The following is a 19,998-nucleotide window of genomic DNA, read 5'->3' as shown; positions in this document are numbered from 1 at the left end:
TTCTGATCCCATCTGGAAAGCTGACATTAGTAGAGTACTTGGAGGGATTGCTTACATAATTTGGTAAAGATGAAGTTAAATCTCTTTGTTCCTTCCCCAGTAGAAAATTGGATAGTCATTTTAACTACACGTTCTTAGATCCCTGGATGATACCTGGTTTCTTTATTCTGATGATCTGTGTAATGGCTCTAGCCTCCAGCCACAGTCTGTCTGGGGAAGACTTAGGGAAGTCAATAAGCATTTCCTTTTAGATGCATCTGTGTAGTGGCAAGCCTACACATCTAATTTGTGAGAAATCATAAAATGTATGGCCTGGAAAAATCTGAATCTTCATTTGTAGAAAGTGGTTGAAAAGCAGCACCATGAATGCAGGTACATATACAGGCTATACGTGTATGGTTATCATTCCAACACGGTATGTAATAGTAAAAGACTGCAAACCACCCAAATGCCGTTAATAGGGCACTAGTTAGGAATGTTGCTGAAAACTCAGCCTCTGTGCACCAGTGCTGCATTCAATCTCGGAGACAAGAGTTTTGGGTGACGCAGAAAAGCTTTATTGCTTTGCCAAGCAAAGGGGGACACAGTGGGCTCGTGCCTCGAAAACTGTGTATCCCAACCCCAGGGGGATTTGGTGAGGAGTTTTATAGCAATGGGCAGAGTTGCCGATAAGATTAGGGTGTGTGCAGGGCCTGCATCCCTTTAATCTGGCCTCAAGGTGGTCTCCTCCTACTGAGCTTCTCTGTTTCCCTTAATCTGGCCTCAAGGTGGTCTCCTCCTACTGAGCTTCTCTGTTTCCCTTAATCTGGCCTCAAGGTGGTCTCCTCCTACTGAGCTTCTCTGTTTCCCTTAATCTGGCCTCAAGGTGGTCTCCTCCTACTGAGCTTCTCTGTTTCCCTTAATCTGGCCTCAAGGTGGTCTCCTCCTACTGAGCTTCTCGGTTTCCCTTAATCTGGCCTCAAGGTGGTCTCCTCCTACTGAGCTTCTCGGTTTCCCTTAATCTGGCCTCAAGGTGGTCTCCTCCTACTGAGCTTCTCTGTTTCCCTTAATCTGGCCTCAAGGTGGTCTCCTCCTACTGAGCTTCTCTGTTTCCCTTAATCTGGCCTCAAGGTGGTCTCCTCCTACTGAGCTTCTCTGTTTCCCTTAATCTGGCCTCAAGGTGGTCTCCTCCTACTGAGCTTCTCTGTTTCCCTTAATCTGGCCTCAAGGTGGTCTCCTCCTACTGAGCTTCTCTGTTTCCCTTAATCTGGCCTCAAGGTGGTCTCCTCCTACTGAGCTTCTCGGTTTCCCTTAATCTGGCCTCAAGGTGGTCTCCTCCTACTGAGCTTCTCTGTTTCCCTTAATCTGGCCTCAGGTGGTCTCTCTTTTTTTTTAAAATATTTATTTATTTGGCTGCTCTGGGTCTTAGTTGCGGCACGCGGGATCTTTAGTTGAGGCATGGGGGAATCTAGTTCCCGGACCAGGGATCGAACCCAGGTCCCCTCTTAGCCACTGGACCACCAGGGCAGTCCCAGGCCTCAGGTGGTCTCTTGATAAGCTTCTCTGGTTCCTTTAATCTGGCCTCAGATGGTCTTCTCTGGAATGAAGAATGCTAACATCTTCCATTTGTTGGGAGTTTTAGTTCCGTAAAGAGCTCAAAGATGTTATGTATACCCCTTGACCTGGAACCAGGACCCTGCCCCAAGGCTACACTATTGTTTCTTGGCTGCTCCTACCACCTTGTCTCTGCATCCCCTCCCTTCTCTGATTGATTAGCAACTGTTTGAATCTGCCCTTTGGAACTCAGGGAAGGTCATGGAGGCTGGAGTCTATTCCCTACAAGAAACGGGGGACACAGAAAGGCTTCTGCGCCCAGGAGCCCCACAGGGTCCTGCTCAGTTTCAGTAATAATGATATATCCACATAATGCAATACTAAAATAAATTAAAAGGCTTTCTATGAACTGATATGGAAAAATCACTAGGATATACTGTTTAAAAAAAAGCAGTGTACTTAAGTATAGATATAATGTGTTCTCTTTTGTATAAGAAAAAAACATTTTGGACATATATTCATATTTAATTGAACTTCCAAAAACAAACTCTGAAAAGAAACAAGATGCCAGTATAAGTAGTTTCGCAAAAAGTGGAGGGTTAGGGTAATCAGAAAACAGTGGTGGGAGAAGGACTTCTCGATGTATACCTTTTTAGAGAGACTTGACATCTGAACCATGTGACTATATTAACCACTTAAAAAAAAAAGTTCCCTCCTCATGACACAGGCCACTGCTTCCTGTGCCCAGCTGTGCTGCCATGGGCCCCACAAATCCTCCTCCTAGCCTGGCAGACGTAGGAGCTACTTCTCTGACCCACTTATAAGAAGGTGAATAAAGGACATGGTCACACTGCAATGCCTTTATAAGAGGAAGTTTTATTGTTAATTATTTACCTTAATAGTTTCAGAAAGAGGAACAGATTAGCTCAGTCCAACATGATTGGCAGTTGGCAAAATCTAGTGAAGCAAGTGTTCTGATTGCTAAGGATTTAATTTGGATGCTTTTAATACTTAGCCATCTAACACTTCAAACATAATCGAGAATAAACGCATCATCTCCCTCCCTTTCATTTTAATTCCCACCTACCTCACTTCAATATGGAAATATCTTCGTTAAATAAGATTCCCAGAGGAACAAGTTCCCTAGAGAGTATAGCCATGAGGACAGTGCACAAAAAGAAAAACTCAAAATAAAACTCTGTATGATAATTTACTAGTCTAAGGAAACAAAACCTTCCAATATATTAAGAAATAAATCCAGTTACAAATGCACTGATAGGTCTATGTTAAGAGGTTCTGGTATAGTAACTGAAAATGGCCAGCTATTTACAAGATACACAAGCAGGAATGGTGCACCCAGCCCAGCATTGGCCCTCAGAAGCCAAAAGTGTTTTCTCCACTGTAGGCCACATACAAGAATCCATCTTCATCTTTTTCCTTCTCGTAAAGCTGTCCCATAGTTAGGCTTGAAAGAGAAAAACAAAAAACAACATTGAGAATTGGGTCTGATTACTGAGTCTCTGGTGTTGGGAGAAAGATGGCTTGAGGATAAGGAATTTCACTACTTAAACTAGCTACTATGTCACACCTTTGGTGGTAGGTGGTAAAAAGTAATTCGGCCTCTGGGACTCAGTAGATAAGACTAGAATCAACCTCCATCCTCCTGTCCCGAGGCAAGGCCATTTGACTCACCCTCACACCAAGGTATTCCTTCAGAAGCCAGCTCTAACTCCTAGGGTGAATGTGGTTGGTTAGTACTGGTTAGTGCTTTCACAATGCTTTCTGAATGCTGGGGGCAAGGGAGAAAAGCTATTAGCAAAATAAGAGTCTAAGAGGCCCATCCCTGTGTGGGTGAGAGACAAAGGTAAGGAAGAGTACTTGTGCTTTCCTCTCCTCAGGGCTGGTCTATTTGAAGATTTATAATTCGTACCTAACATGATAAAGAATGAGTGGGCTGATTCCTGTGGAAGCTCGCCCCGCCAGAAACCCTGTGCCCCAGAGATCTGCATCAGCGTCATCGAAGGGAAGTTACTTTCCTCACACGTAATGCAAAAAGCTCTCATATTATATCTGTGATCCAAAGAAGTCCTGCCCAAGCTTCCTAAGAACCCTGCAGAAATAGATATTGCTCAAACTAAACATGTGTGGGTGGGAGAGCTGGCTTTCCCTTAGCAGTAAAACAGACTGCAGCAGAGGAGACCTAATCTAGTTCTCTGCCATGAAGGTGAGCTGCACTGGCTCCAGAGTAAGACTAGTAACACCTGGAGCCCCAGGTGAGCTCTGGCCACATGACTGCTCTATTAGAGATAAGCAGGAGGTGCAGACATGTGCTAAACCTCAGCATGACCATGCGTGGTGGGGTCAACCAGAACCAGCACGGACAAAGCAGTCTGAGAGCCGGCTCAAGATGACAGAGGTCACTAAGCCCGGACAGGTCTTAACAGATGCTTAAATGCAGGACTCAGGAGAACAAGGGCCAGAGGGTAGATAAAGAGGGGTCGGAGGCCTCAAGCTGGTGAAGCAAAGACTGCCCCATGCTGCTGCTCTGCTCCTGGCAGCTGTATGGGACCACCATGTAAACAGGAATGCAGACCACATTTATAAAAGGGAGTTTTTCTCCTTTCCTACTCTCCCTGCCCATTTTCAAGCTTAGCTGGTTCGGCTGTGTGGGTAGATGAGAACTAGTAATAACGTAGGAGTGGATGAGTATGAATACAAAATGGCCTGTCACTGGCATCTTGTACAATAAAATCGTGCTTCCTGCGAGGATCTAACTGGAATTTGTAAAATAAGGACTCCCTGAAACAGCACTGTCCACTAGAAATTTCTTCTGTGACAGAAATGTCCTATATTTCTGCTGTCCAATGCAGTCGCCACTATGTTCAGCACTTGAAATGTGGCTCATCTGAATTGCTATGTGCTGTAAGTGTAAAACATACACAAGATTTCAAAGTATCAGAGTATGAAAAAAAAGATGTAAAATATCTCAATTTTGACTACATGTTGAAATGATGCCATTTTGGATATATCAGATAAAAAAAAAATACTATTAAAATTAATTTCACCTGTTTCTTTTTCTTTTTTAATGTGGCTACTAGAGAATTTTAGATTGCGTATGTGTCTCACATGCCATTTCTATTGACCACACTGCCCTGGAACGTGTGAGGACTTGGGGGGCAGCGGGCAGAGGGAGGAACCCATGCCCATGAGAACACCTGTGGTGGGTGGTAGGTCTCAACCTCAGCTGCACAGCAGAAACAATGGGGAGCTTGAAAGACATGCCCCACCCCGGACCAATTAAATCAGAATCTCTGGAGGTAGGACCCAGGCATCAGTAAGTTTTAAAATGCCCAGGATGGGGACTTCCCTGGTGGCACAGTGGTTAAGAATCCGCCTGCCAATTCAGGTGACACGGGTTCGAGCTCTGGTCCGGGAATATCCCACGTGCCGTGGAGCAACTAAGCCCGTGCGCCACAACTACTGAGCCCACATGCCACGACTACTGAAGCCTGTGTGCCTAGAGCCCATGCTCCGCAACAAGAGAAGCCTCCGCAATGAGAAGCCTGCGCACCGCAACGAAGAGTAGCCCCCGCTCACCGCAACTAGAGAAAGCCCATGCTAGAGAAAGCCCACTCGAAGCAGCAAAGACCAAACGCAGCCAAAAATAAATATATTAAAAAAAAAAAATGCCCAAGATGATTCCATATGCAGCCAAGTTGAGAAACAATCCCTTTGCCAGAGGGAGAGATGCTTGTCTTTGTTTGTTGTTTTGGAGATGCTTATCTTTAAAAGCATGGGATTAGGAAGTAGAGTGAGCCAGGAAGTGGAGTGAAGAGCCAGCAACTAGCAAAGGGCTTGAACAAGTAGCGGGGTCTCTCAAGAAGACTTTTACCCTGGTGGTTAGGAATGCCCTGAGGAACCCAGCTTTTCCCTGAGAATCCTCAGAATGAGGCAAAGGGGAAAAGAGCTACCGCTACTGCCACAACTCTCTTTGCCCCGCTTGGTACAAGTGTCCAGGGTGACCTTGATAAGACCTGAACTACAATCTCCCCACTACCATTACCAAAGGGGTTTGGAAGGAGCAGACACTGCATGCAATTCAAAGGTGGCAACCACGCCTTGATGCCTGTCAAGTTTGGTTCCATCTGCCAGACTAAGTTCTGCTCTTCTCCTAGCAAGTTACAAGCCCAAGGGCAGTGACTCTAAATCCTGCTGCTGAGTTAGAAATACTTGAGGAGCTTTATAAACCCCAGACTCTGAACGTTGTCTGCAGTGAACAATGACCATGGAACGACTACTGTCTAAGGCAGGCTGTGAGACTCTGACGGGGCTGGGGGAGGAGGACCCATAATCATGTGGCTTTCTGTCTTCAGATTCCATTGTCTTTTAAGTAAAACTTGGGTTTATAAATTTAACAGTGCCCTAGCAGCTATAAAGGCTGATCATAAAAATTCTAATTATAATAGCAAACACTATGTGCCAAGCACTTGTTTTAAGTGCATTACATGTATTAACTCTTTACCCTCAGAACAATCTTAGGAGGCAGGTACAATCATAATCCATAGTTCAGATAATAAAAGTGAGGCACAGAGAGGTTAAATAATTCATGCCAGATCACAAAGCTAGGAGACATTCTTACCACCAAGTTGTGCTGCCTCCATGTGAATACACAACTAGATCTAATGACCTAATGTCAGCATTCTTGTACCTTCTGTGAAGGCCTCCCTTAGAATAGCGCTTCTCACACATACAAACATGCATAGGGAATCACCTGGATGTCTTGTTAAAGTGCCTGTTTTGATTCTGAAGGTCTGGGTCAAGGATGAGATTCTACATTTCTATCTAACAAGTTCCCAGGGAAGGCCACTGCTGCCAGCTTCTGTATCACACATTGAGCAGCAGGTCCTTCAGATCCTGTAATTTTACAATTAGATGGCCTAATGATTTTAAGAGCCCTTTCACTGTTCTCCTTTCCTCTGCCACGCAGTGTCATGTGGAAACTCTGTTTAGTTGGCAGTAGCACCGTGTCCTTATACTCAGGGTATCCCTTGGGCAGGAACTTGAAAACTGACAATGCTCAACACTGGGAGCTAAACGCTCCAGTCAGCAGCCCGTGACTGAACGCCCAATTCCAAGGCTTCCCTAGGTGCCGAGAAAGAAGACTGGCGCGTCTGTACAGTATAATTCAAAAACAGCACTTGTGGGATCAGGCCACACACATACAGAGTCAGAATAACTTGGTCTGGAGCTGAAAAAGAGCAGGGCTACAAATATAGTTTAAAAATACTTTTTTTAAAAGTCCCATTAAGGGGCTTCCCTGGTGGCACAGTGGTTGAGAATCCGCCTGCCGATGCAGGGGACACGGGTTCAAACCCTGGTCTGGGAGGATCCCACGTGCCGCGGAGCGACTAAGGCCGTGCGCCACAACCACTGAGCCTACGCTCTAGAGCCCGCATGCCACAACTACTGAGCCCGCGTGCCACAACTACCGAAGCCCGCGTGCCTAGAGCCCGTGCTCCACAACAAGAGAAGCCACCGCAATGAGAAGCCCGCGCACCACAACAAAGAGTAGCCCTCACTCACCGCAACTAGAGAAAAGCCCACATGCAGCAACGAAGACTCAATGCAGCCAGAAATAATAAAATAAATTAAAAAGAAAAAAAAAAGTCCCATTAAAAGAATAACCAAGGCGGTTACCCGCTGTCTGGTGTGGCGACCTGGCGCGGGGAGCCGCGGGAGGGGAGGAGTGGGTGTCGCTGTCGCTGACGGCTGAGGCAGCAGGAGGGAAGCTGGATCCCAGGAGGTGGGAGGGAAAGCGGGAAAGAGGGTCTGGTGAGGCGGCAGCCCTCAAGGCCACGCTGGGTCAGGCTTGGTTCTTGTGGAGTGGGGTGCAGGTTGCCAAGCCAAAAAAAAGAAGAAGAAAAAAAAAAAAAATAGCCAAGGGCTTCCCTGGTGGTGCAGTGGTTAAGAATCTGCCTGCCAATGCAGGGAACACGGGTTTGAGCCCTGGTCCGGGAAGATCCCACATACCGCGGAGCAACTAAACCCGCAAGCCACAACTACTGAGCCCACGTGCCACAACTACTGAAGCCCCTGCGCCTAGAGCCCGTGCTCCGCAACGAGAAGCCACTCCAATGAGAAGCCCGCGCACCTCAACAAAGAGTAGCCCCCGCTCACCGCAACTAGAGAAAGCCCGCACACAGCAATGAAGACCCAACGCAGCCAAAATTAAATTAATTAATTTAATTAAGTAAAAAAAAAAAAAGAGCCCTCTTTGAAAAAAAGTCATGAGGGACACAAAATAATAATAATAAAAAAAAAGAACAGCCAAGTGGAAGGGCAGGGATGCAAAACGTGCCCGTTTTCAGCAGGCAGCGTACAGCAGAAGGCTGGTGTGTTCCTTTAGGACAAGTTCTGTACACCTCTGAAAAGTCGGGCTCCCCGCTCAGAATTCACAGAGGCCCAAGCCACACAGCACCAGGTGGGCCACTACTGGAGCACCAGAGGATCTGAAAGCAAAGAGGCTGCTCTAATGCATCTGTCAGGCTAAGCTGGATTCCCTGACAATTCATGAGCAGCACTGAAACTCCAAGGCTTCCCGCCGAAGTTACTGGCTGCTGAAGACACCCAAAGATGGCCCCCCGTCCCTATTACTAATGCACACCGCTGCGGCATCAAGTATTACACACACTCATCCAAGGAGGCCGCTGAGCGGTGGTGGTGGGGGACTGCTACCTTTAAGCTCTGAGTCTGACAAGGAAAGAAATGGGAAAGCCAATGGCAGATTTAAGCCATGGAGCCAAGCTAAAGGTATGGTGGGACCCTGAAGTACTGAGTGAAATGAACCTAAACTGCCCCCTGAAACCCTGTCCCCTACACCTCCATTCAAGATCAAACCGGTCTAGACAAACTAACCAATAATAAAGGCGCTTTTCAGAAGGATCCACAACCAGGAATGGCCATGCTGCTGAGGGCAAACTAGTTTCAAGCTGCTCAACAGCCTACGAATTGGGGGAGGCTGACCTAGAACCATGTGGATGCCCTACCCCTGCACAACCTTCCCTTGGCCCCAACCAAGGTCAGGCTGTGGAGGCTGTGGGATCCAGCCTGACTCAGGAATTGGCTGGCCTGATGGGCCGCCCGGCCATCCATCTGCTTTGCGGCCCACGTGCTTCCACTGGATCTGGATTTATCTCTTTCCCAGCAGGGGGAAGGTGGGTGGGGTGAACTGGGAGGACAACGGCCACTGCTGTGGATCCTGGAAAGGCACGGGCCTCAGAGTGAAAGTTAACACGGCCCTAAAGGCTGCCCAAGATTCTAAAATACAAAAATTAACTACTGCTTATTCCTTTTATCAGATTTTTCTCTGATATAAATAAACTCTATTCCACTGTTAAGATAAACCCTGCTCTTGATGAGGTATTTACCCAGAAATGATCAAATGTGCTTAATTTAAGCACCTTTCTAAATGAAGTTTGGACTGTAAGACATCACAACTTCTTTTACTTAGTACCTCTTTAAGAGCCAGGAGCAACTAAACAGCATATTTCCCAATGTAACATTCCCAAGTTATAACATCTTAGATATATTTTATTTTATACTCCTGTTTCTATTTTAGACAGGGGATTAAGAAGGCTCTTATCTGTGCTCTAAACAAAGACCAAAAGGTGGGCACCACTGCCAGGTCTGGGTTCCCCTCTAAAGCCGTGACTGGGAAACATACACTGATATTCTTTCTCAAGTCCTGTCTGCACCAAGGCATAGTTTTCCCTTCGTTTCTGGCCCAATTCTGGATGCAGGCACCTAGGCAGAGAATTCAACTTTTCAATGGGAAATGGGAAAAGGCAGTTGAGATCTCCCCTTTTTAAAAAAAAGAGAACTCAGAATTTTGAAAGTAAAACTCTTAGAGACTTGCTTCTGTCTCTATTTCTAGAATCAATATTTAATACTAACTACTCAATCACGTTATTTTACATGATGGTCGCCTGTGTTCCAGAACACTCTCCCAAAGTTCCGCTCCAAGGCAGGAATAAATGAAGTTACTTTCGCTCAGCCTCAAGACGTAAGTTATCCTTGTGTAGATCTGTCTGTTATGGGATGAGGGAGGGCTCATCCTTTCTCAACTCTGATTTCCCCAGCCACTCTCCAAAGGCTGCAAGCACTGGCTGAAGGTTAAAGGAGGCTCCATGCTTCCCTAAGGAGGCTGGAAAGTGCTAAGAAAGAGGCTGCTACTGCCTTGGGGAGAAAATGGCGACACTGAGTCAAATAGTAGCTTTAGGAAGGAGACTGGCAATTTTGTTTGTGCAGCCATCAGTTGCATAAAGGCCAATGATGTCACATGCCTCTTTTGTTTATAAGCAAATTTGTTTTTAAGAATAAAACACCCAAACAAACAAAGAACTGGTACATTAAATATGGGGCAGGAAGTCATTAACTGTGTCCAAAGGTGCTGAAGAGCCTGGGCAGAGGGGCTGGTTAGTGACTTGGTCACTGGTGTAATCTGTTTTAGGGAGGATTCTTACCAGGTTGGAAAGGCAAATAAAACTTAGAGAGAAAATGGCCCTGAAGCAGCCTCTGCTGCCCTGAGAATCACTTTTCATTTCCAATTCTATTTATATTTCAGGGATAATGGGGGAAGAGGGCATTAGTTAAAATCTGCAGCCATTTTAATTGCTAAATAACGTAATCTTAATGTCTCCAGAAGCCTGCTTCATTTCTTTCAAGAAGTATCAGAGGATCAGAATCGAGGAAAATAAAACTCAATGCCACAGGTCCTAGTCACCTACTTCCTCCCATAAGAAGCCACCACCGGGAAGGAGAAAACACAGGGCTGCCAAGGAGTTGCAGAAGTTGCAGGTGGCATGAATGAAGATTTACCTCCCCCACTACCTGAAGGGAAGCGGAGAGTGACCACAGATGCCCAGGGCTTCACCAGCCTTCCCTGGTGAAGAGTGTGCCCAGCACCACACTGCCCAGAGGCCTGCGAAGGAAGGCTGGGAGAGCCCAATGGGATGACCAGATCACCCCTGGCAACACCACAGCTTCCTGAGCTACAGCTGTAAGCAGACCAATGGCACCCATTAGGCAGAACCTTGGCCTAACAGAAGAACCTTCCATTTCTCCCTTATCCTCTGCCTAACACCAGGAGGTGGAGGTGGTAGAGACTGGGAAAGAGAAAATCAGACCAAAAAGTAGCCAGAGGGGCTTCCCTGGTGGCGCAGTGGTTGAGAATCTGCTTGCCAATGCAGGGGACATGGGTTCGAGCCCTGGTCTGGGAAGATCCCACATGCCACGGAGCAACTAGGCCCGTGAGCCACAACTACTGAGCCTGCGTGTCTGGAGCCTGTGCTCCCAGCAAGAGAGGCCGCGATAGTGAGAGGCCCACACACCACGATGAAGAGTGGCCCCCGCTTGCCACAACTAGAGAAAGCCCTCGCACAGAAACGAAGACCCAACACAGCCATAAGTAAATAAAAATAAAATGACTAATACTCTTAAAAAAAAAAGAAGAGGGCTTCCCTGGTGGCGCAGTGGTTGAGAATCTGCCTGCTAATGCAGGGGACACGGGTTCGAGCCCTGGTCTGGGAAGATCCCACATGCCACGGAGCAGCTGGGCCCGTGAGCCACAACTACTGAGCCTGCGTGTCTGGAGCCTGTGCTCCCAGCAAGAGAGGCCGCGATAGTGAGAGGCCCACACACCACGATGAAGAGTGGCCCCCGCTTGTCACAACCAGAGAAAGCGCTCGCACAGAAACGAAGACCCAACACAGCCAAAAATAAATAAATAAATAAATAAATAAATTAAAAAAAAAAAAAAGTAGCCAGAGTTGTCTACCTTTCATAGGAAAAGGACTAGAATTTGGCTTAGGCCTCTTCTGGAGCTTTCAAGGATTTTCAAAAGAAACATATTTTGGCCACATTGGGCTAGTTCCCAGGAGTTCTTAAAGCCTTAGCTTCAGAAGTACTATTTTTGGGGGGATAACAAATGAAACTTAGTTTGGGTCACTAAGATGAGACGCAGCCAGTAATTCACATTCAGAGGAAGGGCCTAGAAGTACTCAAATCAGTAATAGGAAAGGACTGACCAGGGATACAGACTGAGCCAGAAAATCTTCCTCTTTCCACAGAGGACTAAAGCCAGACTGTCAACTACCTAGAAGGGAACTGTAATGCCCCTGCCTAGATTCAGGCCCCAAGTTATCCCAAAGATTGCTTCCAGGCAGCACAAGAGCAAGAGAAAGGGGTGGTTACTCTGAAAGTCAGAGCAGGTGGTACCAAGAGAGGTGTAAGTCTGTAAAGAGATCTCAGAGCCCTTTGCTGGCCAGCAGCCATTTCCACGTACTTGAGGATCAGGCAGCTGCTCTCAGGGTACTCTCACAGTGGCCAGAGCTGAGCCTGGAAAGCGAGCAAGCAGGCAGGGTGATTAACTGGAGCTGAGCCTCAGCAGGGCCCACAAGCTCCTGGGGAAGAACGACAGGACTTATTTCATGGATCATTTGGAGAAAACCTCATTTCAGGCTTCAGTTCTACTGATAGCTTAAGCCTAATTAAGTCCTGAACTATTTAAAAGGATTCTTGGGTGTCTGAGGATAAATGTCATCATTTCTTTTTTTTTTTTTTTTTTTAAGTCCAGGCCTTGTTCTGTTTTTTAACCCAAAGCGCACACCCACCTATTAAAGCCTTTTTTTGTTTTCCTTGAACTCCTGATGTCAGGCAGCACAAAAATCAGATTTCTCATCAGGACCTCTAAGAGTTTTCAGACCTCCAAAGTTTTGAGTTCTGTAAGCAATCAAGCAGATGGCCAATACCAGTAAACAGCTCTCACCTGGACTGTGGGACTGTCTTATCCACAAACAGGAATATTGCCTTTTCAGAAGGAAGCTGGATCCTTTTCCTGATGATCCACATGAACTGAGCCACAGTGATGTCAGATGGAACCAGATACTTCCGTTTGTCAATGTCAACAATCTGAGAGCCTGAGACTTTTTCCACAATCACCTGCGAAAGCAAAGAAAGGTCAGGACTAGATTTCTAATGTGAGGCTCTGGCCCTGCATCGTTGGAGAGCTGATGAACAGTGTGTAGGCAAGGAGGTGGGTGGGAAACTGCATAACATGAGAAAATATGCCCCTGATTTAATAAACCACACACTCTGGAGGTTAAGAACTGATATAAATGTGTTATAGGGAAACAAACGGTAAGTGCTTTTCTGTGGTCAACTATTATATTTCTCATCCCTGATCTCAGCATGCGTAAGAGAAACACAGCCCTCACTACAAAGCTTTTCAACATTTTGTCTGGGCAGACTCCAAAATATCTGGTGAGGGTTTCCTCTACAGCCTGTTACTCCAGGCTGGACCCCAGAATGGATCTGCCTTCACACTACAGGGGAATTAAGATCTCAAGGAACGCAGGAAATGAGACTGGATGGACTAACGGGAATGACTGGCAAGCCCAGCCAGCCAAGAACGAAGCTCTTCATTCGGCCCGTTGCTTCTCTCTGAACTAAGTTTCCAATTTATCCCTCCTGCCCCCTCCCCAAAGAAACTGTTCACAAGCAATGAGCTACAATAGCAGGCCTGGATGTCCTTAAAAATAAATAAGGGTTACAGAAACCATCTCCCCTACCATGGGATAAATACAGGATAAGTATCATTGATTAAACACAAGCCACTAGAAGTGGCTTCTCAGATTTTTTGGGTCAGGAAAGGATGACAGGATCAGAGTGAGAAGAGGGAACTAGAAGTCAGGTAAAGATGGAGGCTCAAAGTTCAAGATCAATGTCCTGAGACTAAAGTACCACTTCCAAGACCAAAGTGAAAGTCTCCCTCCACCACCATTCCCAAAAGTGGCTGTGACCTGTTGCCCCGTCCTAGAACATCGTTTCTTACATAATTGTCTAGGGAAGCCCAGAGGCTGCAGACAGCTCGCTGGCCTAGATCAGGAGATTCAGCACTGAGGCATCCTGAACAGCATCAACTCAAGCCCCTCACGCCCCGGCCCCAGCTGGTCCCTTACCCAGTCTGGCCCATCTGCTACTATAACTGGGACTGGAATCTAAACTTGTCAACTGTTGAATGGCCTAGGGCCCTATCACGGGTCCTAAACAGCAGGGGTGACAGCGAGGTGAGGGGGCGGGGAGTCCACTCACCGGAACCCGGTCGGGATATTTCGCTCGGATCTTCGCAGATTCCACGCATCTGTGTTCTATGGGAGAAACGCACCGGGCTGACGGTCGCGCCCGACCGGCCGGCCGGTTCCCGAGCCCCCGGCCCTCCTCCCCACCGTGACCTGCGCACGCCCCAGGTCCTCGTTCAGGCGTCCCGGCAACCTCGGTCCCCGGTCCACTGGCTCCGGAAGGTCCCGCAGAGGTCGGCGCGGGGTGGGTGGGCAGCCGCCCGGGGTGCCGGGACCTCGGCGACCCGAGCCCAGAGTGCGGCATCCGCCCCGCCGGGCCCAGCCCAGGGCGGCCCGAGTGGGGGAGGGGGCCCACCGCCGCCCCAGCCCCCACAGCGGGGCCAACGGCCGAGCGCTTACCCAGCGAGTGGTCCTCCTTGAACATCCACTTCATGGCGGCGGCGGCAGCGGGGAAAGGATGCAGCCGGCTCTCGGAGCCGCGGAGCTCAGCGCACCAACCACAACAACAACGACGACGGCGGCGTCGGCGGCAGCGGCGGCGGCGGCGACTACACGGCAGGCGGGACTTCCGGCTGCCGGAGCCTAGCAACCTGCAGGGGGCGGAGCTTCCGGCGCCGCTCGCTGGGACGCCGCGCCAAGGGGCGGAGCCGCATGTCAAGGGGCGGGACAGGACAGGGCGGTGAGAGGGGCTGCCGGCGGAGTGGGGATGATGAAGTTAGTGACAGAGATGTCTGTGAGGGATATTGGTGACTGGGGAGGGGATATTAGAGAACTGGTAACAGAAGTGGGGTCTCGGTGGACGTTGGTAACGGGAAGGGGTGAGTGGGGGTCTGGCTGATGGGATAGGGCTCTTATAGAGGACTATTCATTAGGGAAATCTGCCTGGGGCGTTGGTGACAACAGGGGCATTTTGTAGGTATGAATGACAGAAGAGGGTTCTCTGGTGGTTGGTGATGGCAGGGGGTCTATTTAGGGCGTTGGCACTTTGGGGAGTATTGTTTGGAGTAGTTACAGATTCGGGGCCCAATCTGGAGGCCGTGACTAGTTTGAGGGGACTGTATGGGGAGGGGTACTGATGACAACCCGGGGGTTCAGTACTGGGGACAGCCATAACAGGTTGCATTGGACCTAGAAATTGAATTTAAACAAATCCCATTTCCTTCCCTTATTCACGGATAAATATTTGAATAAGCATTTAAGAAAAGATATCATAACTACGCATTTGAGGAGTGTAACATCACACTGATCACAAAGAGGCCCCTTCGCCTTAACTGGCAGAGGAGTTAGAGGTGACTGTCTGGCTCAGAGAATTCCCCTGATAGCTGGTCATGAGACGGGTTTCTTTGCCATTCAGCATGGGGTTCAGCAGTCACAGCCTAGGCTGTGTGTGTGTGTGTGTCCCATCTGCCTGAGCACATGCCTTCAGGGTCTCCAGTGATGTCATTCCTTTCTTCCTCCAAGAGTCATCAGGGCAGTCTGCTCTGGTTCATCATCTGTTTATGAGCTGGTGAATATGTAACAAGATATTCACTTAATTGGGACACATGATCCTTGCCACGTGCTTGTGATTCTGATGCATCTGAAAGGCCTGTATGTTTGAACATTGTCATTCATCATTTCCTCAGTTGAAACTCCTGATGGATGTTGTGGAATCTAGCTTTATTCTGAAATTCTTTTTGATATTTTAAGACTGTGTGTCTGAGCAACTAAAATCCGTGTTTGTTTCTTGCCTGTTTTTAATGAAATGAAAAATCCTTTGAATTTCATACCTAGAAATTATTCTTGTTGCATATAAGAGCACTGTTCTAAGTGTTGGGGAAAAGCAGTGAACAGAACAGACAACACTTGTGCTCTTATGGAATTTGCATTCTAGTGGGATAAAACAAAAAGATATATGTTGGGTAATGATAGGTGCTGTTTAGAAAAATAAAGCATGGTGCTTGGTGATGTGTGGGATGAAATGCATATTAGATAAAGTGGTTTGGCATATTCTAGGAACAGGAAGGAACCCCTTGTGGCTGGAGCTGAATAAATAAGAGGGTGTGTGTTAGGAGGTGAGATCAAAGGGATCTAGAACAAAAGTGAGTTGAGCTTTGAATTCCATTTTAAGAACTTTGGATTTTATTTAGAATGAAATGAGAAGTCAGTGGAGGGTTTTAAGAAGTGTGACATGGGGACTTCCCTGGTGACGCAGTGGTTAAGGATCCGCCTGCCAATGCAGGGGACACGGGTTCGAGCCCTGGTCCGGGAAGATCCCACATGCCGCGGAGCAACTAAGCCCGTGCGCCACAACTACTGAGCCTGCGCTCTAGAGCCCACGAGCCACAACTACTGAGCCTGTGTGCCACAACTACTGAAGCCCGTGAGCCTAGAGCCTGTGCTCTGCAACGAGAAGCCACAGCAATGAGAAGCCCACGCACCGCAACGAAGAGTAGCCCCCGCTTGCCACAACTAGAGAAAGCCCACGCACACAACCAAGACCCAGCACAGCCAAAAAAAGTAAATAAATAAAATAAATAATTAAAAAAAAAAAAAAAAGAAGTGTGACATGGGGCTTCCCTGATGGCGCAGTGGTTGAGAATCTGCCTGCCAATGCAGGGGACACGGGTTCGAGCCCTGGTCTGGGAAGATCCCACATGCCGCGGAGCAACTAGGCCCATGAGCCACAATTACTGAGCCTGCGTGTCTGGAGCCTGTGCTCCGCAACAAGAGAGGCCGCGATAGTGAGAGGCCCGTGCACCGCGATGAAGAGTGGCCCCCGCTTGCCACAACTAGAGAAAGCCCTTGCACAGAAACGAAGACCCAACTCAGCCATAAATAAATAAATAAATAAAATTTTTTTTTTTAAAAAAGAGAGATATATTCAGTACTGAATAATTCTTTAGGAGTTGAAAGAAAAAAAGAAGAAGTGTGACATGCATGAAGAACCTAGGGGCAAGACAGGAATAAAGATGCAGACCTACTAGAGAATAGACTTGAGGACACAGGGAGGGGGACGGGTAAGCTGGGACAAAGTGAGAGAGTGGCATGGACATATATACACTACCAAATGTAAAATAGGTAGCTAGTGGGAAGCAGTCCCATAGCACAGGGAGATCAGCTCGGTGCTTTGTGACCAGCTAGAAGGGTGGGATAAGGAGGGTGGGAGGGAGGGAGACGCAAGAGGGAAGAGATATGGGGATATATGTATACATATAACTGATTCACTCTGTTATAAAGCAGAAACCAACACACCACTGTAAAGCAATTATACTCCAATAAAAATGTTTAAAAAAAAAGTGTGTCATGATATGACTTTCCTTTTTAAGTGATCAGCCTAGCTTCTGTGTAGACAGTAGACTATAGGGGGTTGAGGATGGAAGCAAGGGAAGAGTTAAGAGGCTACTGTGATAATCCAGGTGTACGATTTTGTTGGTTTAGACCAAGATGTTATCTGTGGAGGTGGTGGGAAGCAGCTGTGTTCTAGATATATTTTGAAGGTAGGTCCAACAAAATTTGCTGGTCAATTGAATGTGAGTTATGAGAGATGAGTCTAAGTCACGGTTTTGGAAGAATGGAGTTGCCATGTACTGGTGTACTGGAATAGGGTGGAGCCAGCGGGGGGGGGTGGGCGGAAAGCATGGGTTTGGTTTTGGTTATATTAAGATGCCCAAGAGACACATCCAAGTAAAGATGTAGAGTAGGTAGATGGATCTATGAGTCTCAAATTCAGAAGAGAAGTATTTAAAGCTATCGAACTAGAGATCTGCTAGAGAGTGAGTATAAAAATGAAAATACCTATTTTGCGAATAGAGTCAAACACTGAGGAATGAAGATGGTTATTCACCATCTGATAGTGAATCAGTGAAGGAGATAGAAATTGGACCGAAGACCCCCTGCTTCCCTTTACAGAGCTGGCCATTGTGTCCTAGTTCAAAGCATGTGTACACCAGCTTGCACCTGGAAGAACTTAGTACACTTCTCAGGAGAGAGATCCGCTGCTCACCAGCTTACAGGCACGTATGTCATCTGATGGTCTCAATGATGTGCAGTGTCTGTTTTCTATCTTTACCTACCTTCTTGATGTCCTTTTCCAGTTCACCATTCTAACTGGTTTCTCTGATCTGCCTTGATGATATGCATCACCTTCTTTACCTATTGGGTCATTATATTTAGCTTACTGAATGTTCTAAGGACACTGGATCTCTTCCTTGAGAGGGTTGTTAATTGACGAGGTGAGTCAGAAGGAGAAACAGTATAATGCATATATGCAATTACACATTAACCAACTTGTAAAACATGGAGAGTAAATTTAAAATCTTGGAAAGGTATGTGAACATGGATACTGAGGGATGGCTAGGACAGTGGGGGCCAACGCAAAGCCAAGTGTGGCTTATCAAGAAAGACTTCACAGAGGGACTTCCCTGGTGGTCCAGTGGATAAGACTCCACGCTGCCAATGTAGGGGGCCTGGGTTCAATCCTCGGTCAGGGAACTAGATCCACATGCATGCTGCAACTAAGGAGTCCACATGCAGCAACTAAGAAGTCCGCATGCCGCAACTATGAGCCCGCATGCTGCAGCTAAAAATCCCACGTGCTGCAACTAAGACCCAATGCAGGCTAAATAAATAAATAAATAAAAATTAAAAAAAAAGACTTCACAGAGAATGTGAATCTTATGTTTCAGAAAGAAGGGTGCATTTTCCAAAGTGTAAACTTTCCTTAACAGATAGAAACAAAGGCTGGAGTAGGAAGAGGGAACTCGGAAGTTAAAGGTTTGGTGATATAAATGCCAAGGTGAAAGAAATGTTGGAAAGTGTTGAAGCAAACATTCAGGAGTTCTAACCTGATTCAACAGACCCTGAATGGGCGCTTATAGAAAGGAGTAGAATACGATTTTTTTAAATTTAATTTTATTTATTTATTTTTGGTTGCATTGGGTCTTTGTTGTTGTGCGCAGGCTTTCTCTAGTTGCGGCGAGCGGGGGCTACTCTTTATTGTGGTGCGCGGGCTTGTCATTGCCGTGGCTTCTCTTGCAGAGTACAGGCTCTAGAGCGCAGGCTTAGTAGTTGTGGCGCAGGGGCTTTCTTGCTCCGTGGTGTGTGGGATCTTCCCGACCCAGAACTCGAACCGGTGTCCCCTGCATTGCCAGGCAGATTCTTAACCACTGCGCCACCAGGGAAGCCCTAAAATATGATTAAAATGCATAGTTTTTAGAGAACGACTTTCTTTGTCCTTGGAGGTAAATTGCATAAAACACGAGAAAATTATGGAAATGGAAACTGAGAAGTCAGTTCTTAGTCAAGAATGTGTGAAAATGACACAATATAGACAAATCTTTAGCATTTAAAAAAATTTTAATATTCTGTCAAGAATTGAAATAAAACCACAAAAAGTAGTTTCCTCAAATCAGGGAAGCAAAGAGTAAATATTAGTGTCTGTTATTATTAAACACTTTTGCAAAGCTCATGGCATCTCAGAGGAGGCTGAAGCACTTCATACACCAAAATTCTTAGTAGTCACCTCCGTTTCAGCAATGACTAAGCTGACACCAGCTACAGCATGTGTTTCCTTCTGAAAGAAAGAGCTTTGGAGGCAAACACCTCCTTCCTCACAGCAGAGCCACCCTCAGGAAGCAACATCAGAACCATCTATTCTAAATTTTATTTTAATGGTTTTTTTTTTTAATATTTATTTTTTTATCTTGGCTGCACCGGGTCTTAGTTGCGGCACTCGGGATCTTCCTTGTAGCATCTTTAGTTGTGGCATGCAGGATCATTAGTTGTGGCATGTGGACTTCTTAGTTGCTGTGTGTGGGCTTCTTAGTTGCGGCATGTGAACTCTTAGTTGGAGAATGCACACGGGATCTAGTTCCCTGACCAGGGATTGAACCCCAGCCACTGGCATTGGGAGTGCAGAGTTAACCTCTGGACCACTAGGGAAGTCCCCTGGTTATTTAAATAAATGAAAGACATTCACTTAAAGCATAAATACAGTATAATGGCAGAATCATAACATAGATTTAAGCCTAACAGTTGTTGTATTTAAGAGCTGTGTTGCCACCCCAGAAAAGCTTTAAAGCAAAACTGAGTGGTAATGGACCAGATATGTCAAAAAAATGACTTATGGCTGATTACATTGTCACCTTGGACTGTGCTAAGGGCCCTGGATAGTTTTCCCTTATGGGACATCTTGACCTCTTTCTGTGTTGTTAGGATCTCGGCTGTTCTCTTCATCTGAAACCCACTTCCAGGTTATGGTGACTAAACTTATCGTGGTGATCATTTTGAAATGTATAGAAATATTGAATCACTACGTTGTGTAACAGGAACTTACATAGTGTTGTAG

The 19,998-nt window shown here is 46.7% G+C and overlaps 1 protein-coding gene across 1 annotated transcript; it reads right to left on the bottom strand.

The window, feature by feature from the left end:
* Nucleotides 1-2,389: 2,389 nt before the first annotated feature.
* Nucleotides 2,390-14,251, bottom strand: GABARAPL2 (GABA type A receptor associated protein like 2). Its single transcript, XM_036834722.1, has 4 exons — nucleotides 14,070-14,251; nucleotides 13,684-13,739; nucleotides 12,359-12,531; nucleotides 2,390-2,998 (listed from the first exon to the last, which is right to left on the bottom strand). The coding sequence occupies exons 1-4, from the start codon at nucleotides 14,101-14,103 to the stop codon at nucleotides 2,908-2,910; spliced, it is 354 nt and encodes a 117-aa protein (XP_036690617.1). The 5' UTR covers nucleotides 14,104-14,251; the 3' UTR covers nucleotides 2,390-2,907.
* Between the last annotated feature and the right edge of the window lie 5,747 nt (nucleotides 14,252-19,998).

The sequence above is a fragment of the Balaenoptera musculus genome, chromosome 19 (assembly GCF_009873245.2).
Source record: "Balaenoptera musculus isolate JJ_BM4_2016_0621 chromosome 19, mBalMus1.pri.v3, whole genome shotgun sequence".
NCBI lineage: Eukaryota > Metazoa > Chordata > Mammalia > Artiodactyla > Balaenopteridae > Balaenoptera > Balaenoptera musculus.
The sequence above is the reverse complement of the archived record's forward strand: the minus strand, read 5'-3'. Positions and strand labels throughout refer to the sequence as shown.

What these genes read in the sequence shown, in the direction of transcription:
- GABARAPL2 (XM_036834722.1), bottom strand. Translation starts at nt 14,103, where the DNA reads ATGAAGTGGATGTTCAAGGAGGACCACTCGCTGG. An exon ending in CAAGGAGGACCACTCGCTGG is followed by an intron (nt 13,740 to 14,069) that starts GTAAGCGCTCGG and finishes TTTCTCCCATAG; the next exon opens with AACACAGATGCGTGGAATCT. An exon ending in AATATCCCGACCGGGTTCCG is followed by an intron (nt 12,532 to 13,683) that starts GTGAGTGGACTC and finishes TTGCTTTCGCAG; the next exon opens with GTGATTGTGGAAAAAGTCTC.